The 20,709-nt window shown below is 39.8% G+C and overlaps 1 protein-coding gene across 2 annotated transcripts; it reads left to right on the top strand.

The window, feature by feature from the left end:
* The first annotated feature begins 924 nt into the window (after positions 1-924).
* LOC129379324 (ceramide synthase 2-like) lies at positions 925-20,299 on the top strand. Of its 2 annotated transcripts, XM_055060044.1 has the most exons (15): positions 925-1,523; positions 1,599-1,688; positions 2,702-2,834; positions 3,017-3,583; positions 4,557-4,740; positions 9,799-9,978; positions 11,388-11,505; positions 12,177-12,295; positions 13,739-13,796; positions 15,115-15,165; positions 16,595-16,687; positions 16,981-17,109; positions 18,187-18,293; positions 18,737-18,890; positions 19,310-20,295. In XM_055060044.1, exons 1-15 carry the CDS (start codon positions 1,185-1,187, stop codon positions 19,508-19,510), a joined length of 2,523 nt encoding a protein of 840 aa, XP_054916019.1. In that variant the 5' UTR covers positions 925-1,184; the 3' UTR covers positions 19,511-20,295. The 2 variants fall into 2 exon arrangements, with proteins under 2 accessions (XP_054916019.1, XP_054916020.1); XM_055060045.1 differs by lacking the exons at positions 925-1,523; positions 1,599-1,688; positions 2,702-2,834; positions 3,017-3,583; positions 4,557-4,740 and adding an exon at positions 6,641-7,657 and having other exon boundaries at positions 19,310-20,299.
* Positions 20,300-20,709: the final 410 nt, after the last annotated feature.

Raw genomic sequence — 20,709 nt, 5'->3', positions numbered from 1 at the left:
AATTTGATCAAAATGAACAAAAGGTAATGGGATATAAAAGGTTCTTACAGGGAAGTGGTTTGGAAAAGGTAAAATGATCCCAATACAACAAATAAAATAGAGAGCAGAACAATATAAAGAAAAAATATTTTGTTAATCATGTTTGTGGTTGAATCATTGCACGTTTGAACAATTATTCTTCTGGTTCTGGATGCTCTGCAGCTGGAAGGATTTTTGACCTCACTTTTTTTTTCTTTTGGACAATTATGATGTGTTACTATGGTAATGAGGTATTGTTCGTTTTTACAACGAGCGACTGGTTACCATAAAAAAATCTCAAATAACCAAAACTACAACCCCAAACCCCAAAGGCGGCCTGTGTTGCATAGATGGAACAATCCTCCACATATTTGCACTGGAAAATGTTTCTGTCTCTTGTCTTTTCTCGTATGCTTGTCCTCAGAGGCACAGGTGGCAATGCTGACAGTTTTAAAGTAAAATACTTTGCTGATTGTGTCTGAATGCAGCCAGAATGTGGTTCTGTTGACATTATAGTAGCTTAAAACCTCACAGACATACATCTGCATGTGAGGTGAAAGGAAGGTGGAATTGACACAACTCTCCAATGACAAGATAATTACTCTTTACTCTAAATCAAAGATGCACCATTTTAAACTGTTGCATACAAACTTTTCTTTGACACATAAATTAGAGTGGGATTGTTAGGAATGAAGAATAAAAAACAATATAAATTGAACAAGAAAATGACTTCTCTTTTCCCATTTCATGTGATACACTCCCATCATTTATGGTTTCTGTAGGAGGGCAAACATGACACGATAATTCTAAACGTTTTCCAATGCTATAAAAATGTGAATAAATATTAAATTTCATCATTTCTGTCAACAAGGATTTGTGTCATAGCCTGTGACGTTTCTTCCAGCCTGGCGGGACGCCAGGCAGGCGGCTGCTGTAAACAACCCAACCGGTAATCTATTTAGAAATAACTTTAAAAAGTTAAAGTTCTAACATTTCATTATCTCAAATGAACATAGCTGATTACTACCAGCTGGTGGCGGCAGTGCAACTGTCTCGTTGTTTGCCAAACGCCAATGAACATCAAAGAAGAAGAAGACGGAGGAGGAAGAAGAGGAGGAGGAGAACCCCATTAGTGAGGAAACAAAATGGACTTGATGAGATGAAGGATGGCTGTCCCTCAGAGTCCAGGGCCGTCCTCCATCAGAGAGCTGTCCCCCATCAGAGAGCTGTCCTCCTGCTACCGGGCTCTAGTGGGAGGAGCATGTCCTACACTAAGCGCTGCTGAGGTTGCCAGGCAGCTCTTTGCTGGCGTTTGTGGACAGGTGCCGGAAAGGGACACTCAGGAAGGCGCTGAAGCCGCGTGGGAGCTGATCGTCTTCAGTCTGACTCTGCTGAGGAAGATCTGCTGCGGGCTGTCCGCTCACAGCCTGCATGGAGCTGTCCGGGGACCCTGGGGGGACATCCTCAGCCTGCTGTTTGACCGCATGGACCTCATGTCTCAGCTTGTAAGTAACCTCCTGGGTGAAGACGCAGACAAACACGAGAAGACGTCATCATGAAGAACCCGCTTTGTTCCTCAGGTGTTCCACTTCCGGTCTGAGGATCAGCTGATCTCACATCTGGCTGCAAAGTCTGCATCTGTGTGTGTTCTCCACCTCATCAGCACAGCAGTGAGTAGTTCAAAAAAGGAAACGACTTTTCCAGAACATTCTTACCTTCAGGACTCCTCAATGCTGATCTTATTCTTGTCAAATAATCCAACAATCGATATTGTGGTGGAATATTCTAACAGACAGTGCCGCCTCTTTTCCAACTTCTTGTAAATGGGCCAATGTATGAGAGAGTACATTTCTCCCCAAAAAACTCAGAAGCTTTGAGATTGTCAGAAATTTTGACCTTTGAAAAAAAATGTCATTCTTTTTTAATAAATTGCCTGAGATTAAACTCAAAATTTCAATATGTTTTTCTTTTAGTGGAAATGTACTCATTTTCGAACAGCACCAAGACCCTCCTCTGCAGAAACATGCTGTCATATTTTTCTGTTGGTCTGACAAGCATAATCATAATCTGACAAATTTATAATACAGGTGAAAAAATAAAACTGCCACATTGTTTAGACTCAAACAATGTGAGTCCGAAGACCATTACACATTTTAATCTGTTAATTTTAAAGTCAAATGTGTTTCAGATCATGAAAATCTTAAGATTGTGGGAAAAATGACACATTTTCTTTTTGTGTAAGCAGAGCCTTGAAACACAGAAAACAAAATGAGAGCTGCATTCAAACTTAGGCTGTTCATCTGTTGGCCAGTTATGAAAGATCACTTGTTCAATTTGTGCATAAATCTTTTTTTTTTTAAATATGGCTGACTCCCACAGAGACGTTCTTTCTCAAAGTGACAGGACTGCTGAGCTGCATTATCTCCCACAATTCTTCATCACAGCTTTTGATTTTCTTTTGGGATAAATATATTATTTTTAATTTATACTGAATTGAGTTTAATGGAGTTTTTAATTAATTGATTTCTCCACTTTGTATCCTGCTCTTATTTGTTCTCCTAAACCTCCAGCCTGGTTTGTGATCCAGCTACACAAACAGTTAATACTGGCACATACTGCTCAGCAATGATTTATTTATTTATTTATTTATTTTAATAAAACCTCCCATATGTGACCTCTCCAGGGTGCAGTGAGTCCTGTTTGGAAGAAGCAATGTGTGCAGGCTTTCAGCAGCTCTGCTCCTGGTCCTGAACTTGACGCCTGCCTTTGGTCTCTCACTGAAGTTGTCAAAAAGCTCCTCAAACATTCGAATCAAGGTACTTCTTCTTGGTTTCATTACATCCTGCTTCAGTCTTCAGGATCACTTAGTTCCCTTGTGGATATCTCAGAATGAGTCCTGTAGTATTTGTTCTGTGCTGCACATTACTCTCCCCTCTGCTAACTCCTGACTCTCTCTGTTTTTGGGTCTAAATTGCGTGTCTGTCTGTTCCTCCGTCAGTGCTCTTTGCAGAGGTCGTGGCAGCATTTGACTGCAGCCTGACTGCTTTGTGTTCTAAGCTGCTTCCTGAAGAGAGGACAGAGGTTGGCTTCGGTCGCTCATGGAGGATGACGTTCTGTCTGCTATTGGACCTGCTGGAGGTTCTGACTGCATCGGGTTTGGTTTGTGGAGCTGGGCTCAGCCTGAGAAGCCAAAGGATACCTGCAGTCCAGTCTGCAGTGCTCCTGCTGACCGTCAGCCACTGCTCTGACTACTTTGTGAAAAAGCGAATCCTGCTTTTGCTCAAGAGAGTTCTGCTTCAGAAGCTGGGAGAGGACTGGTCCCTGGAGGGAGTGGCTTTGTCCGTACGGGAGCACAGAGATTTGTGTGCTGACCGCTGTGTGCTGGCTCAGTGTGTCTTACAGGCAGTGACTGCTGACTGGCTGCAGAGCCTACAGGTGGAACGGGCCGTGTTTTTCGGAGGGCGAGAAAAGGAAGGCCTGAAACCGGACGGCACCATGCTGAGGGCAGTCAGTCTGGTTCTTCTCAAGTCTGTAGAGCTTCACCTCCAGACAGCTGCTGCTGCAGGTCAGAGTTCAGCTTTGTGACTTTATGTTGTAGGTCTGGACAGTGGTGATCTTACCACTGCTGGATTACAGCTAAGTTCTGCATGTTGCTCATATGTTCTCCAGGTGCATGCATGGATTCTCTGTGCTCACCCTCCAAATACATGCATGCTTGGTTAAAGCTGCAGCTTGTAACTTTTATTAACCTGTTTTGTTTGTTTTTTACATATTTGATCAAATTATCACTATGTCATCATACAGTTAATTAATGAAAAGATTGATCTCCTCCCTGTGCTCCTACAGCCATATGCAGAAACAACCAATCAGAGCCAGGAGGAAGGAGGGTTTAAGCAGTGTCAATCAATGCCATGTACTTTCTGCTAAATGTAATAATGGTGGAGAAACAACTTACTGTCCCAGAAAAAACTGCTTCTCTATGATTGGTGGCTGTGCTAACTAGCCTGAACACCCTAATGTTAGCAATAAGTTTTAGCATAGCTGAGAGTAAGGGAAGGGTTTGAGGAGCACGTACACAGGAATTCACAGCACCAAGACCCTCCTCCTGGCTCTGATTGGTTGTTTCTGACTGAGCGGTGAATTCCTGCAGATGGCAGTAGGAACACCGGGAGGAGGAGAAGCTCTTTTTTATTACATGTAATTTCCCTCTGGGATGAATAAAATATTTTTAAATGAGTTTAAGTTATGTTTTCAATTGAAGATAATCTTTTAATCTCTTTAATTCCTTTTGCATTTAAAGACTGTAACTGTAACGCAACACCTACTGCAGTTTTTTAATTTTCCAATTTTGTATAAACCTTAGAATGAAATGTTGGATTGAAAGTTCAGGCCTTTTTAAGAAAACCATAAATCATTTTGGTCAGGAAAGGTCTGGTGTGTATTTCTCCAGATCTTGCTGAATTTCAGACATAACAACTGGAGTCTAAAATCAAGTGTACCCTTTGGGAATCATGATGGTATTGCTGTGCTGCTTGCAGGTGTGGACAGATCCTCAGAGGTTGACTCATATCTCCAGAGTCTGTGGTCCTGGTTGAGGAGGCTGGACGTCTCTAAGACTGAAGTCAGTCACTGTTGCAGCTGGATCAGCTTGCTGTTTGGAGAACAGGATGATGACCTCATAGAGGCAGCCAGTGCATCTCTGTCCATATTCATCAGCTGCAGGTAAAATAGATATTAGCTGAGAGTGTCATCAACTTGTTTAATTGCTTTCTGACTACATGATGCAGATCGAAGCCCAGAATTATTCACAGTCCTGGCCGAGTTAGATTTCCAACTATTTTCACTCAATCAAGAAGTTTGTTTGTGACAGAAAATGAGTTGAGCGTCCCTCAGAACTGTCATTTTTATACCTATACATGTAAAAGTGTAACTTATAGATTGTGTTTATTTTAAAAAAAGACTTGTCAAAAATTATGTTCTTAAGACTGGGCTACAAAAATTTTTGGGGGGGAAGTTGTCTGTTTTATCAACTGAATTTAGAACTATTTAGAACCACTGGATCCAAAAATGACATTCATATTTCTCACTCAGGTCAAGTTTTTATTCTAATGTGATTCAGAGAAATCTGATCTTCTGACTAAATTGATGACATTTTTGTGACATTATCAGTTCATTTCCATCCAAAAAAGGTTTTAGATTTTTTTTAAAGTTTTCTAACAGAGTGTATGAATTTAATGATACAAACTGGGATTTCTGTAAATTGACTAATAAACACTGATAAGGGTAAGTACATGTAAATTGGGCTGATTAAACAAAACCACTGTTTTTTATCCAGCCCATCAAAATTACCCTAAAACAGTAGAAAAACAACCAGATATTTTGCTGGCTGTTGACCAGTGTAATCAATGGATAAATCAATTGTCGTTACACTATTTAAAATTTTTTTTTAGCCCCCCCAGGGGTTTTTTGTGGGCTCTAGTGTCCTTTATATAAAAGTAGGCTGACAGGAAGAGGGTAAGAAGAGGCAGTAAAACATCGTCGGGTCTGGGACTCCAGTTGTTATGTCTGAAATTCAGCAAATATCGTCGGGTCTGGGAATTGAACCATTGACAGCCGTGTTGGGGACTCAAGGCCTCCAAACGTGGATCATGTTATCCCCTACGCCACACCATGCCCATTGTTACACTATTTAAACCTCTTCTTATTACCGCTGCCCAGCTTCTTTGATGAGGTCCAAGTCTTTGAGGTTAGAAGGCCTCTGTACTGTCATCCTAATCTGTAGCTGTCGGCCTTAAAAAATGACTTCCATTCACTGGCAGGGGTATGAATAATTTTGGGCTTAGTTCCAATCCAAAAATGTTAAAGTTGCCCATCTTTAACATAAAAACTGTCAAGAAAGTGCTGACTCTGTACGTGTGAGCGCTCCTTCAGGCAGGGAGGACTAATTACCACGGGGACTCATGTCTTCCAGACGGTGTTCAGGCTGGGACAGTCATTCAGTGCTGGATGCAGCCTGTGCATCTGGATGCAACCCTCACTGCCATTTTGTGCTGCTGCTTCAGAGCCTCTCCTTTGACCACAGCATTCTCCTGGACTTCCTCATCTCCTCGGAAACCTGCTTCCTGGAATACTTTGTTCGCTACCTGAAGTACCTCAGAGGAGACTGGCCAGGCTTTGCTGCGGCGTGCAGACACAGAGATGTGAAGCGTCTTGCTGACGCTCATGGATGTGAGCATGGTGAAGGCCAGCAGCCTGGAGATTCAGTCCCATCACTGGAAGGGTCCAATTCAGGCGTTGGGCTTCGGCTTGTAGAGTATGACAGTTCTGACGAGTCCAGTGAAGAAACCCCTGATGGGTACAAACTGTCTGAAACCACAGCTGCACTGATGACTGACAGGAGCTCCAAGCTGAAAACCAAACCCAGTTTATCAGCGATACAAAGTGAGAAAGTTGACTTGTTGGACAGAGCCGTCTCCTGCCTGTCAGAACTCAGACAGGTGGTGATGAGGCTGCAGACTAAACAACTCTTCCCGTACAACCCTTCATCACTCCTGAAGCTTCTCGCACAAGTAGAGAACTGTTATCAGAGGTCACCACTTTCATAAGCTGTTTTAATGAAAAATAAAATATTTTTGAAAACTTAATTAGCCTTCCAGAAAAAGATGTTTTTAACTTGAGGTGTGTCACTACTGTGATTTTAATTTGAGAGTGATGAGAAAGAAAGGACCATCCTGTCACTGCAGGGTTACAACGATAGGCTGCAGCTGTGTCTACAGTCCAGTAACTTCCTACTGTCAGTGTGTGAATGTGTGTGTGAATGAAAAATGTCTGATTTCATGTAAAGCGTCTGAGTATCTTCACAAAGCACTGTATGAGATGGAAGTCTTTTTATTGCAGGCATTAGAACGTGGAAACATGTAAGGCAGATTTACACAGCAAAATCCTGCTCATGTTTCACTGAACAAAACTAATGGAACATTTAGAAAAACACTGAACAAGTGAGGCTTGTTTGGAAAGGTTGGAGGTCCTGACTGGACATAATCAGTGAGTATCATCCTGGATTTATTTAGACTCATGTTAACAGGGTTTCTGCTGTTTGGAGCTTGTGGATGCCTGGCATATCGACGGATTTGTGAGGAACTGAGCTGAATACTCAGACTGAAGCAGTGAGACAGAGGTGCGAATTGGATGCAAATCTTTCGCAGACAAACTTTGGACGCTGAAACTCACAAGTGGGATGGAATAGATCTTGGAGAAGTTGTTAGTTTTCGGCCCAATGGCCATGACCATGCTAATTTGGATGGTATCTGTTATTTTGTGCGATATCAGAAACTTGGTAAAGGAACATTAAGATCTCCTCAGGGCAGAAAAACACCCGATGTTGCTTGTCAGCCTGCCTTTACTTCCTGGAGGGGAGAAAAAGACCTGTGCAGGTAATTGTAGCTGTGCTGGGCGTTACCCAAAAAACGTTATACAGAGACTAGTTGCTGGGAATCTATGCGTGCGTGTGTGTTTGTGTTGGGGAGGGGTGGTATAAAGGGCTGTCCTGCCAGCCTTCATTTCTCACGGCAAACAGACAGCCACCTGGGGTGGAAACAACTGTCCTCACCTTCTGTGTTTGATGGCAGTTAGTGGACAGGTAAGTCTGTTTCACTTTGACCTTGATATGTGATTTTTAATCTGACCGTCACACACTGTTTTGGCATAATTCACTTTTTAAGTATGTGTAGCTCTGGGTGTAGAAACATTGAGCCCTGAAGGTTACCTGGAGGACTCATTTATTACAAACTCAAGGTTTATGAAGTTTGTCCTAATGCTGTAAAAAGACTGTCATTAGTCACTTTGGATAAATAAAACCTTTTTGTTTGAGACGAACAGGATGTCAATGTCTGGGTTTGTCCTGTTAGCTCAGAGCTGAAATCACTCCTGACAGGAGTTCCTCCCGACTTACTGGACATAATATCGGCTGATACAGTGGAATTATTGCGCTTCCTTATTTTTGGCTTCATTCATCACAAGTGTGGTTTAAACAGAAATACACACGAAATCTATTATACAACAAAAATAAATTATGCTTTAATTGTGTATGAACTACAGTTTGAACCAAGTGAAAAATAAAAGGAGCCACAAATGAATGGCATGAAGCAAGCTTCAGCTTCTTCCTGTTCAGTTTCAGGTTCAGTGGTTTGTTATGAATCAGTCGGAGCGGTGATACACTCCCTCATTGTGTACTCAGCTTTGTTTGTCAGCTCAAAGGAAAATCAATAATATGGGTCGCCTGGCTCTGGTCTCCATTAACATTGCAGCCATTTATACATTTATGAGTGCGTGTGTGTGTGTTTATATATGTGGGCGTGTGTGCTGAGAGTGGAACTTAAGCAGCTGTGTTCAGCCTGCCAAGGTTCTGCAGATGTGCTGTAATTATGTTCAGCACATTTGATTCTGATGTTTTAAATAAAGTTTATTCCTCTTATTCTTATAATTATTTATTATTAATTATTATTATTACCTCTTAGAAAGGAAAATTTGAAGGGTGTGGTCTGCATCTGTTTAGTCCTCTTTATTCTGGTACCCCCAAATAAACTCCAATGCAATAAGTTGCCTTCAAATCTGACATTTTAAGTCCAAATTCCTTCACATTCCTGGCAGATGTATGTGGAAGGTTGCTTCACCAGTGTGTTTTCTTTTGCTCTAAGTAATATTACTGTTTTGGACTTGAATGTTTCTGTGAAAGGAGCATAAGACAAGGAGGCCAGGAAGCTCAAAGAACTGGAGCAGCTCATAAAGCATAACTTGGAAAAAAATTAGTAAGCTCTTAATCCATAAACATTTGACATTTTCAAGAAAAAAATGATTAACTAGACTTAAAACTTATTACAGAAAAAGTAATAAATTACAGTCAATGGCTGATATTCACACCACCAGGCCCTCTGACCACCATCAGCAGGTGCAGCGTCTTGCCCAAAGACACAATGATAGAAAAAAACCAGTAACCTACAGAAACAATCCCTACTTCCTGATTGTTTCTTTGTTCTGTAATGTCTTAGTGTTGGAAATCCTGTTCACATCCTTATACACGGTACGACATTGATGAAGAAAATCCAGGAAGTTTAATTATCCATGCACATGTTACACTGAGTGTTAATAATAATAATAACAATTAAAACAGCAGCAAGGAAAAACTGACATTCCTGATGTTTCAGATCCTAGAAATAAATCCTGGAACATTTCAGCTTCTGCTCTTCAGTGACAGGTGAAGTGCTGCAGGTTCCAGGTTAGCATCAGCTCATCATTATCACCTGCACCTGTTTCAGGTTACTTTCAACCCGGACTTTCTTTGTCAGCATTTGCCTTGTTTATTTTGCCAGCCCTGCTCTCTCTCTCTGTCTATGACAGGGAGGGACGGTTGTTAAAAAGGTGTGGATTTGAAACCAAGGGAGCGATGAATAGGTCAATATTTGCTAAGTAAACATGGCTGTATGTACAGGGAAATTGTCACATCTTTAAATGCACACTGCTTGGTGGAGGTTCTCTCTGAAATGTTATTTTGCTTTTTCACTGAGACCACAGGAATAAATAAAACACAATAAGAAATGACTGGACCCTGTGCACGTGTGTTTTCTCCAGGTTTCCTTCCAAGTTAGTTTAGTAGAGTCTACATTGACCTCAGCTGTGAGTTAGTGTGTAGAGGGAACTTGATACAACTGCTAACATTTTCTAATGAAGCTGTTCTTCTGTTTGTTGTCTCATCTTCACACCCTGTTTGCTTTGCCTGCTTAGAAAGGAGATGTTGGACTCTCTGTACCAGTGGTTCTGGTGGGACAAGCTGTGGCTGCCTGCAGAGCTGTCCTGGGCCGATCTGGAGGACAAGGACGGTCTGGTCTATGCCAAAGCCTCACATCTCTATGTCACAGTCCCCTACGCCTTCAGCCTTTTACTGGTCAGATACCTGTTTGAAAGGTAAGAGTTCACATGCAGATTACAATATGTGTTATGTATGGTATGCATTTTTCTACAAATAATTAATTAAATATAGTTTTAAAAGACTAACAAAAGGACTCTATGTATGTATTAAGGAAAACACACAGTCTGAAGAACAAAGTTAGCAAGAGCAGAACAGAATCATTCTTTTCATTCAACGGTTTTTGACACATTTTGCAGGCAGAACTTTTGACTTGTGTAGTTTCTGAGAAATATGAAGTGTGGGCATGAGGTGTGGTAGAGTGGGAGGGATATAAACTTCCAAGGAGCTGATGTACTTAAGTTCTTGTTCAGTGGCCAAAAAGAACTTTGTTCTTGTTTTTCCCACCTTGAGTAAAGAACAGATACTATCTCTGTGTTCTTGAGGATTTGGTGTTGGCCTTTAAAAAATAGTTCAACTTATAAAGCAAAGTGTAACAGATTGTAAATTGTTTAAAATAAATTGTGTAAATTATTTTACACAATTTAGTTTAATTACATCATCATTTACATCATTTACATCAATTAACTTATTTAAAGTAAATTTCCAACATTGTGCAGATTGTTTATAGATGTTTGTCTGCTTTGATTGACACTGTTGGTTCTTTGTATTTAGTTTTGGTTTAATGGCGCCTGTAGTTTTCATGTTGTATTTTGGGCCTTATCGAGTGCCGTAACCAATCAGGACAGGCCTTATAAAATCTTGCAGCAATCAGTTTTACTGTCAATGGTCGGAAAACAATTGTCAACGAGATTCAAATGTCTGCGTACACAAAAACAAATGATTTTCATTCCTCCAGTGAAAGCAGCGAGATGCGTTTTGCTTTGTTGTTTGTATTGTAAGTTCATGTTTGTATGTTTTCAGTTTTCATGGTGATCTAGAGCAAAAAGAAAATAAAAAATGCTGAATGGAGGGTGTGCTGAATGTTGATCAGGGCTAAAATCTCAGAACTTACTGTAGGTTCTTAGAAAATAAGCATAAATAAAGTACAGTATAGCACTTTGCCAAGAAATTCATTTCTATTTATCTTTTCACACTGTGATGTTATGATGGCACACTTCAATTTATTGTAGTCAGGTCTTAAAAAATATTTTACCATGCAACCCTTTTTTAATATCAACATATTAAGCCTAGTTTAATTACAATAACAATCAATGGGAAAGTTGCTTATCTAAAGAAACCTTATTATGCTAAGTTATTGACTCTGAAGCAGTGACTCTACAGATCAATAATGTCAAGACAGTGAAAAAGAACGTCTCATATTTAACTAAATCTATCTGACGCCATTGGCTCAGGCTTCATATTTCCACGTACTTCTCCACTCTTGTGGAGCCACCGTTACAATGGCACACAGAAATCCTTCTCCACTGACACGGCTCCTTCTGAATGCATGTTTTATGTGATGCAGGTGGATAGCAACACCACTCGCTGTCTCTGCAGGAATCAGACATCAAGTTCATCTGAAAGTAGAACACAACCCCATCCTGGAGAACTACTACAGCACTCATAGTAGAAATCCACTTCAGGTAAAACAGTAAATTAAAAGCAACAGAAAGAGTTAATCTGTGAACATCGAACAGAAATGCTATTATGTTAAAAATGGAAGAGCATCAAAACTTTAACATGAAAATTCATTTTGACTAACTCCGTGAGCATGAAGGGCTTGGTGAGTTTGCATGAAGTCCTTGTGAATGTGTTGGGGGGGTTTTTAAGTGGGAACTCCAGTTTCCTCTCACAAATGAAGTTAGCTTGCAATGCTACTTGTGAATGATCGAGTCATTCACAGGAACAACCACCTCATGCCTACTTCCTGGAATAGATCCAGTGTTGTCTATGGAGCTGCAGACTCACTCATGTCATTGTTTTGCCTATAAACATTGTGGCTGTGGGGTTGGTGACTGAATTTCTAACTTTGAACTGGAAGAAGACCAGTCTGGCAACTGGTGTCCAAATGAAACCTTGTGGCTTTGTTCAAAACACTGAAGGTTTACAGTACAACAGCTTTCTTCTATCTGGGCCCTTAAGGCCTCTGGGCTTCCACTGGATGGAGCTTTTTTAAGAGCTGTGGAGCAGCTATGCAAATACAAGTATTTTTTGAGATATTTCCGATTCCTAAATATAAGCTGTTAACACAAAAATGATTGAGAACATGTTACCTTTCAACATATTTATTCTGCTTGTGTGTGTTTAATTCCAGGCTGATATTAATGGGCTGTCTAAGAAAAGCGGTTTGCCTATCAGGCAAATTGAACGCTGGTTCCGAAGAAGACGGAGGCAGGACCATCCTGGAGTCTTAAAGAAATTCAGAGAAGCCAGGTCACTACTCAGTGTGTGTGTGTGTGTGTGTGTGTGTGTGTGTGTGTGTGTGTGTGTGTGTGTGTGGGTGGGTGGGTGGGTGGGTGGGTGGGTGGGTGGGTGTGTGTGGGGAGGTGTGTGTGCGTGCGTGTGTGTGGGTTTGGGTGTGTGTGTGTGTGAGGATGTCTGGATGCTTGTTTATGAGGTAATATTAGTTGGCTAAATAAATATAAATAAGTGTTAGTGATTAAATAAAGCATTGTGACATGCCCAGTGAGCAAAATATCTGATTCCCATGTTAAAGTTGTTGATGGACATAAAGTGAATGCCACATGTAGTTAGGGTTTATTTATAGTATTTCATCAATGTTTAGACCAAACTACATTGCCTGGTCTGAAAGTTGTCTAAACTTTAAACTTGAATGATAATTTCAGAAGGTCCACATCATTTGCACTTTTTCCTTTTTGAGAATCACACAGACTGAGCACTTTTGATTTAAATGTTACAAATTGAGTTTATAAGCTGAAATTGGATGTTTTCCGAAGCAGATGTTAATACAAAAACATCTGCTGCAACAACCTAAAATGTAAGTTACTAAAAAATGTCTCAACATTCAAACACAAAACGTTATGAAAATCATTATTTTCTCAGAAACATGTGTTTATTATTATTTTTACGTGTTTCTGCTCTGGCGACTTGTTCCTGGATTTTTTTGTGCCACGTCACAAAAGTTAGTTCATTTTGAAATCAAGCTTGCAGGGTTTGGAGGAAGAGGGGAAATGTAATCTGCTGGTCCACTGTGAGAGCGCAGCGGTCGACTAGAACAAGAGGAAGACGAGGGACACCAGAAACAACAAGGCAGCAATCTGAAGGCTGAAGGCCATGAACAAAACAACCTGGCCTTCATGAACTCCTCAGCAGAACCCCAAAATGATTCCAGCCAATTTGCAGTGATTTAGCAAAAGGAGCCCAGACTGAGACCTGTGTGGAGATACTGTACAATACATGGACCTACTTTTCTGAAAGCCCACAACTTTGCAATAAAAAAAACACATACTTTTAGTTTTTCTGATGGAATATTCTAATTAGTAAATGTATCTTGGGTTTTGAAATAATCACCAAAATGAAGAGAAATTAGTGTTCTTCAACCCATACCACCTGGATTTATTTAATAGAAAAACTTTGCTGTCTGATTCTGAAAAAAATTAACTCCTCAAATACACAAGATGGACACATTTGAGTCACTTCAACAGTTCATTGTTCTGTCCAAGGCGATTGTACCAAAATGATCTGTGTTAGCAAGAAAACAGAGTTCAAATAGCCACATGGGAGTTACCTCACTGATGTGGTGTCATCTTTGATTGTGTAAGTGTGCAGTTGTATTTGTGATGATATTATTTCCTTAAGTACTCATAAATGTGCTATGTAATTTGTGTGCATGCAATGATTCTTCTGTTGCTGCAGTTGGAGATTTGTTTTTTACCTGTCTGCGTTTATAGGAGGAATCGCAGCACTTTATGATGTAAGTATGAAAAGCATTAAAGGGGCAGTATTATGTAAAATAACTTTTTTTGAGCAATCCTGATATTCTTTATCATAAACATACCTGGAGTGTTTTTTTGACTCTTTAATGCATGCATAAATATTTTAAGCTCCATGGCAACCACTCAGTTGTGCAAAATGACTGTTTGTTCCTAACACCACCTTTGCAGAGCTACAGCTTCCAAGAGTTTGACTTTCTGCCTTAACAGAACAGACCTCCTCACTTTTCTCCCATTTTGCATAGTTGAATAATTTGGCAGACTGAAAAAAACAAAACAAAACATAAGTTTTCAGCAACTAATACCAAAACGTGTCTCATGTGTAGTTTAATGAACAGCAATGGAATTATTAATTGTCTACAATAGTCTTTCTCAAACTATGGTTCCAGACCACTGGTGGTCGCCTCTCAGTGGTCGTGAGCCACTGCACGTAAACAACCGTTTACTTACTGTGATGTGAGCGCAACGTGTGATGCTACAGCTAGCTTACCAAAGGATTGTGTTAAAAGTAATAAGGGAAAACTGACTTAAAATCATTTTGCAGTTTCAAACACCTTGTTTGAACATAAGATGTTCAGAACATACGATTTTGAACAGCTTATGTTCAATGTCTTATGTTAAAGATGTTCTTATATTGAACATCTTCAACATTTTATGTTCAATCAATAAAATGCTTCAAAGTTTTATAGATTCAACATAAAAGCTATAAAATGCTTGTATAGGTGTTGAACATATTCAACACATATATAGACATTTTATATGTTGAATATAAAATGTCTAACATGTTGTTCTTATAATTTTGTTCAACATATGAACAAAATTGTCCACAAAATCAAGCACATTTTGTTCCATGAGTGAAGTAGTTTTTATAATTCACTTCCTAAAAATGATAAAATAACGAACTTCACTCCTTCAGACTAGCCAGCAGCAATTAGCAAACACCTGGTGGAACTGCATATATGCTGAGCTCATCATACAAGTTACTTCTGAGCTGGTAAAAACGTTGGTAAAGGGTTAGCAGACGAGAAATGTGATGATATCTTTCTGAAGGCAGAGTTTTTAAAGAGACAGAGGCCCAATTTCAAGGCATTAAATTGCATACATTTCTTTTAAGTCATATTTGTTAAATTCAGCATTTTTATAACTTCTGAAGGTAACATAGTTTGTCAGTCTTGCACTATGTGGCTGCAAAATACACAATACTGCCCTTTTAAAAGACATCTCAGTTTCAGCAGCTTTTGCCAATTAGATTTCCATAAACTGACCAATTATTATTTTCTTTGTATTGATATTTTACAGAAAGAATGGCTGTATGACTTTAGACAAGTATGGACAAGTTATCCAAAGCAGGTTTGTTTATTTAATTTTTTTTTTTTTTTTTTTACAGATAAGAACTTTGACATGTCCAAAACAATTTAATTAAGCAAATATGAAACCCAGATTGACGTTATCTATGTTAGCATCTGTAAGTCTTTCATACAGTTTACAAAACTGTATGAACCCAGTGACCAATTTACAAAACATTGGTAGCAGCAACAAGGTTGCAGGTTTGAACTCTTTCTGCATGTTGCTTATATCTTCTAACCATCCATGGAGTGGGTTCCTTCTGGGCTCCTTCTGGGTTCTCTCTGGGTTCTCTCTGGGTTCCCTCTGGGTTCCTTCTGGGTTCCCTCTGGGTTCTCTCTGGGTTCCTTCTGGGTTCCTTCTGGGTTCCCTCTGGGTTCTCTCTGGGTTCCCTCTGGGTTCCTTCTGGGTTCTCTCTGGGTTTCTTCTGGGTTCCCTCTGGGTTCTCTTTGGGTTCTCTCTGGGTTCCCTCTGGGTTCTCTCTGGGTTCCCTCTGGGTTCCTTCTGGGTTCCCTCTGGGTTCCTTCTGGGTTCCCTCTGGGTTCTCTCTGGGTTCCCTCTGGGTTCCTTCTGGGTTCTCTCTGGGTTCCTTCTGGGTTCCCTCTGGGTTCTCTTTGGGTTCCTTCTGGGTTCCCTCTGGGTTCTCTCTGGGTTCCCTCTGGGTTCTCTCTGGGTTCCTTCTGGGTTCTCTCTGGGTTCCCTCTGGGTTCTCTCTGGGTTCCCTCTGGGTTCCTTCTGGGTTCCCTCTGGGTTCCTTCTGGGTTCCCTCTGGGTTCTCTCTGGGTTCCCTCTGGGTTCTCTCTGGGTTCCTTCTTGGTTCCTTCTGTGTTCTTTCTGGGTTCCCTCTGGGTTCTCTCTGGGTTCCTTCTGGGTTCTCTCTGGGTTCCCTCTGGGTTCTCTCTGGGTTCCCTCTGGGTTCCTTCTGGGTTCCCTCTGGGTTCCTTCTGGGTTCCCTCTGGGTTCTCTCTGGGTTCCCTCTGGGTTCTCTCTGGGTTCCTTCTTGGTTCCTTCTGTGTTCTTTCTGGGTTCCCTCTGGGTTCTCTCTGGGTTCCTTCTGGGTTCTTTCTGGGTTCTCTCTGGGTTCCTTCTGGGTTCTCTCTGGGTTCCCTCTGGGTTCCTTCTGGGTTCCCTCTGGGTTCTCTCTGGGTTCCCTCTCGGTTCCCTCTGGGTTCTCTCTGGGTTCTTTCACCTCTTCTACAAACATGACTGTTAGGTTAAATGGTCTCTTGGTTTGAGAGTCTGTATGTACGGTTAGTTTCCGTCTGATGATGACCCCTCACGCACTGTCTGCTGCAGACAGGCAGCTCCCCACCAGCCCCTCGAAAATGAGAAGTTAAACTGAATGGAGTTGAAATGAGAGCGCAGCCATGAAGAATAATTCTGTTGTATGTGTAAGTGTGACCTGTTGTTTCATTTTGTCCATATCTGTCCACAGTCCATGCTGGATTCTCAGTACTGGTATTACATCCTGGAGATGAGCTTTTATGGCTGTCTTCTCTGCAGTGTTGCTTTTGATGTCAAGAGAAAGGCGAGTCATGCACCTGAAAGATAAAAATGTCAATTATGTTTCTCAATTTCAGAGTTGTATGTAAATTTTGTGTGATTGCATGTTAAATACTGAAAGTTAAAATTTTTCTGAAAGTCAGAAAGCTTTCAAATTTAGACATGAAAATACTGTACTGGATGAAATGAAAGCTTCCATTGGCAGAAAATGAAAAATGTTCTCTCCTGAGAAGCTTTATTTCTATAATTGGTTGACATCCTTTCCTCTGTATATTTTTGTGATAAATGAAGGATATCATTTTGTTGTTTGTAATTCAGGACTTCAAGGAGCAGATCATCCACCATTTGGCCACTCTGGTCCTTCTGTCATTTTCCTGGTGTGCAAATTTCATTCGAGTCGGAACCCTGGTCATACTGGTCCATGATGCTTCTGATATTTTACTGGAGGTCAGTTAGAAATATGGATCATAAGTTCAGACACAATTATTATTAAGCCAGAGATTTTAGTCATAACATGCTGTAATTATGCACTTTGAAATCTTTGCACAGAACCACTCAGGCATAGGCCCTGAGTGCAATAACAGAATCCTATGCATCTTTGCTGTTGAGGGGTATAGTTTGTCATGGACCCTGATCTAAGCTTTTATGACATCAGAGTTTCCTTTCTGAATCCCCTCCCCATTCTGGTGCTGGAGCTCCAGCTAAAGTGGGTTTATGCAGTGCAATGTGGGATTAATAGTTCCCAAACCAGCCTCATGTAGTTTCAATTCTTCATCATTGGAGATCAAATTTAACCTCCTTCTGTTTGTTTGGAAAAAAAAAATATTTTTTTTTTTATGTCTTACAAACTTGATGTATTTAGATTTGTAACTTTTTGTCAGCAGTTCGTTATTTTATCATTTTTAGGAAGTGAATTATAAAAACTACTTCACTCATGGAACAAAATGTGCTTGATTTTGTGGACAATTTTGTTCATATGTTGAACAAAATTATAAGAACAACATGTTAGACATTTTATATTCAACATATAAAATGTCTATATATGTGTTGAATATGTTCAACACCTATACAAGCATTTTATAGCTTTTATGTTGAATCTATAAAACTTTGAAGCATTTTATTGATTGAACATAAAATGTTGAAGATGTTCAATATAAGAACATCTTTAACATAAGACATTGAACATAAGCTGTTCAAAATCGTATGTTCTGAACATCTTATGTTCAAACAAGGTGTTTGAAACTGCAAAATGATTTTAAGTCAGTTTTCCCTTATTACTTTTAACACAATCCTTTGGTAAGCTAGCTGTAGCATCACACGTTGCGCTCACATCACAGTAAGTAAACGGTTGTTTACGTGCAGTGGCTCACGACCACTGAGAGGCGACCACCAGTGGTCTGGAACCATAGTTTGAGAAAGACTATTGTAGACAATTAATAATTCCATTGCTGTTCATTAAACTACACATGAGACACGTTTTGGTATTAGTTGCTGAAAACTTATGTTTTGTTTTGTTTTTTTCAGTCTGCCAAATTATTCAACTATGCAAAATGGGAGAAAACCAGCCATGGTCTTTTTGTTGCGTTTGCCATTGTGTTTATGGTAACGCGACTGATAATCTTTCCGTTTTGGTAAGCTGTTCCAAGTGTTCCAATGTACAACTACAAAACATGTTTGCATGATTACGTAGAACAATAGATATTTCATTTTCATTTAGATTTGCTCAAATCAAAATATATTTTCATGTGCAGAACGTGTATCGTGATTGGTATTCTTCTATGCTTTATATGTTTAAAAGTGAACTTTTTTTTTCCAAATTAAAGTATTTAATTTTTTATACACAAACATACCACAACTCACAGGCCCGTGCAAACCAATGTCAAACTAAAGCTACTTGAATAAAATGCTGAGAGTGGCTTTATAGACCTTACAGACTCACCAAATATATCAGAAGAATGTTAAGAAGTGAACAATAGTACAGGATGAATAAGTGATTAATGCTGATCTGGTACATGTGTTCTGTTTTCTAACTCTTCACTGGGGGAAAACACTCACACCAGTTGTTGTTCTTCAGGTTGATCCACTGTACCTGGGTCTACCCGGTTCATCACTACCCAGCCTTTTTTGGCTACTACTTCTTCAATGTGATGCTTGTGGTTCTTCTCTTCCTCCACATATTTTGGACCTACCTCATCTTCCGCATGATCAGGAAGTTTCTGTTTGGCACAGTAAGTTGTTCACAGTTTCTGAGAGACTGCATGTGTGTGTGTTAGTGCATTACGTCAATTCCAAAGTCATCTCTGTTGATGTGGTTGATGGAACACAGAAGTGCATAAATGCAGCTGTGGACTCCATATGATCAACAGTTATCAAAATCTATTGCACAGCATCTAAAACCTAAAGAATTTGGATAAGAGCTACATCATATAAAGGTTGAGTACCAGAAGAACAATACTGCAGGGTTTCATCAAGAAGTGATTTATTTGTTTAAGCTAAAAAATATACCAATAGAATCATTGTTGTACTTCCCTTCAGTAAATCTGGGACCATTTTTTACTTCAGGTAAACTGTTTCCCTAATTTAACTTTAGGGAACTTTACTTTGAAAGTTTAATAATTTTTTTTCCTTAAACTTTTCTGTGTCAAAGCTAACAAGAGATGAAAGAAGTGACAATGAGGAGGAGGAAGAACAAGAGAGCAGCTTTACAGAGGATGGAGATGTTCAGCAACACAAGCCCTTCAATAGACTGTCAAGGGATGCAGCCAGTGAGAAGAACGGATGCTTTGGTTTGTCTCCGCCAGAGAACACCTGCTTATCAAGACTATGTCATGAGCTGGGCTCAGTGTAACCAGTAAACAAGGAGACGTGACAAAAAGAGTAGAGCTGATGGAAAAACAAATCACAGTTTATTGTATGTTTGTCATTTTTACAGATACTGAAGAAAAAAAAGCCTTTCTTCTCAAGTTTCATAATGAGCATTGTGGGAAACAGAGATTTTTTTTCCCCTTATGTTCTGTTGTTTGTTTTTATTTTGGTTAAGTTTCATAACTCATAAATACATAACCAGCTGACCTGCAGTATAAATGGAACATTTCCATGGCTTTTGTGATGCAGGTCAGTTTGCCTGTTTATGTCCCACTTGGTCTTCCTCATTCTGTGCTTCATCATTGTGCATCAGTTTGTTTTTCTGGGTGTCAAATATGTTCATGAATTTAACACTATAATCTCATGAAGATTTTATATCTCATTTCTGACTGATTCTGAACCCTGGTTAAGCAAGTGGATTCTGGATTGTCAGAACATAAAATTAGATATGAAACCACCAAAACTGCAAATGTACAAAATGGCAAAGAGCAAAATACCCAGGATGAATGGAGAGACTGCATTCTGTAGAAATGCTCACATTTACAGTAACTGTTTAAAAATTAAATAACTTTGTAAAACCTACAATCAAAAAATGCCTGTATAACAAATTATTTCAGTAGTTCATGTGGAGTAACAGATGTGGTTTCCGTCAGTCGGTCGGTCGGTCGGCCGGTCGGTCAGTCAGTCACATGCGGCTTATCCCTAGTGGTGCTGGTGCCTATCTCCAGAGGTCAACGGGTGAGAGTGGGGGGTCATCCTCGACAGGTCACCAGTCCATCGCAGCCTCACCTGTCAAACTGGCTTTTTCAAAAAAATAAAAATAAAACAAGGAAATAAACTACTAAAAATTATTTTTCAAAATGACAAATCATCAGACAATATTTTAAGCAGCCTTTATGACATTGACATGCTTTCAGACTAAATATTTTACTGGTGTTATTCCTCATTTTAGGTGGAACTAAAATTGATAAAATGCAAGATTAAGCAAGCACACTGAGAATAATTCATTTAACTGAATACATTATTTCACAGTTTTGCTTCATCACTTTAGTTTGATGTCAAACTAAGAATAATCACAGTTTCTTATAGAAATGACAACAGCGCCACCATATGGGCAAAAAGAAGCGACTGGATCTGGTTGTTCCCAACCAGCAGGTTCCAGTTAATGGGACAGTATTATGT

Source organism: Poeciliopsis prolifica, unplaced genomic scaffold (genome assembly GCF_027474105.1).
Source record: "Poeciliopsis prolifica strain line A6 unplaced genomic scaffold, Auburn_PproV2 SCAFFOLD057, whole genome shotgun sequence".
In the NCBI taxonomy this organism is placed as follows: Eukaryota; Metazoa; Chordata; class Actinopteri; order Cyprinodontiformes; family Poeciliidae; genus Poeciliopsis; species Poeciliopsis prolifica.
The sequence above is the reverse complement of the archived record's forward strand: the minus strand, read 5'-3'. Positions and strand labels throughout refer to the sequence as shown.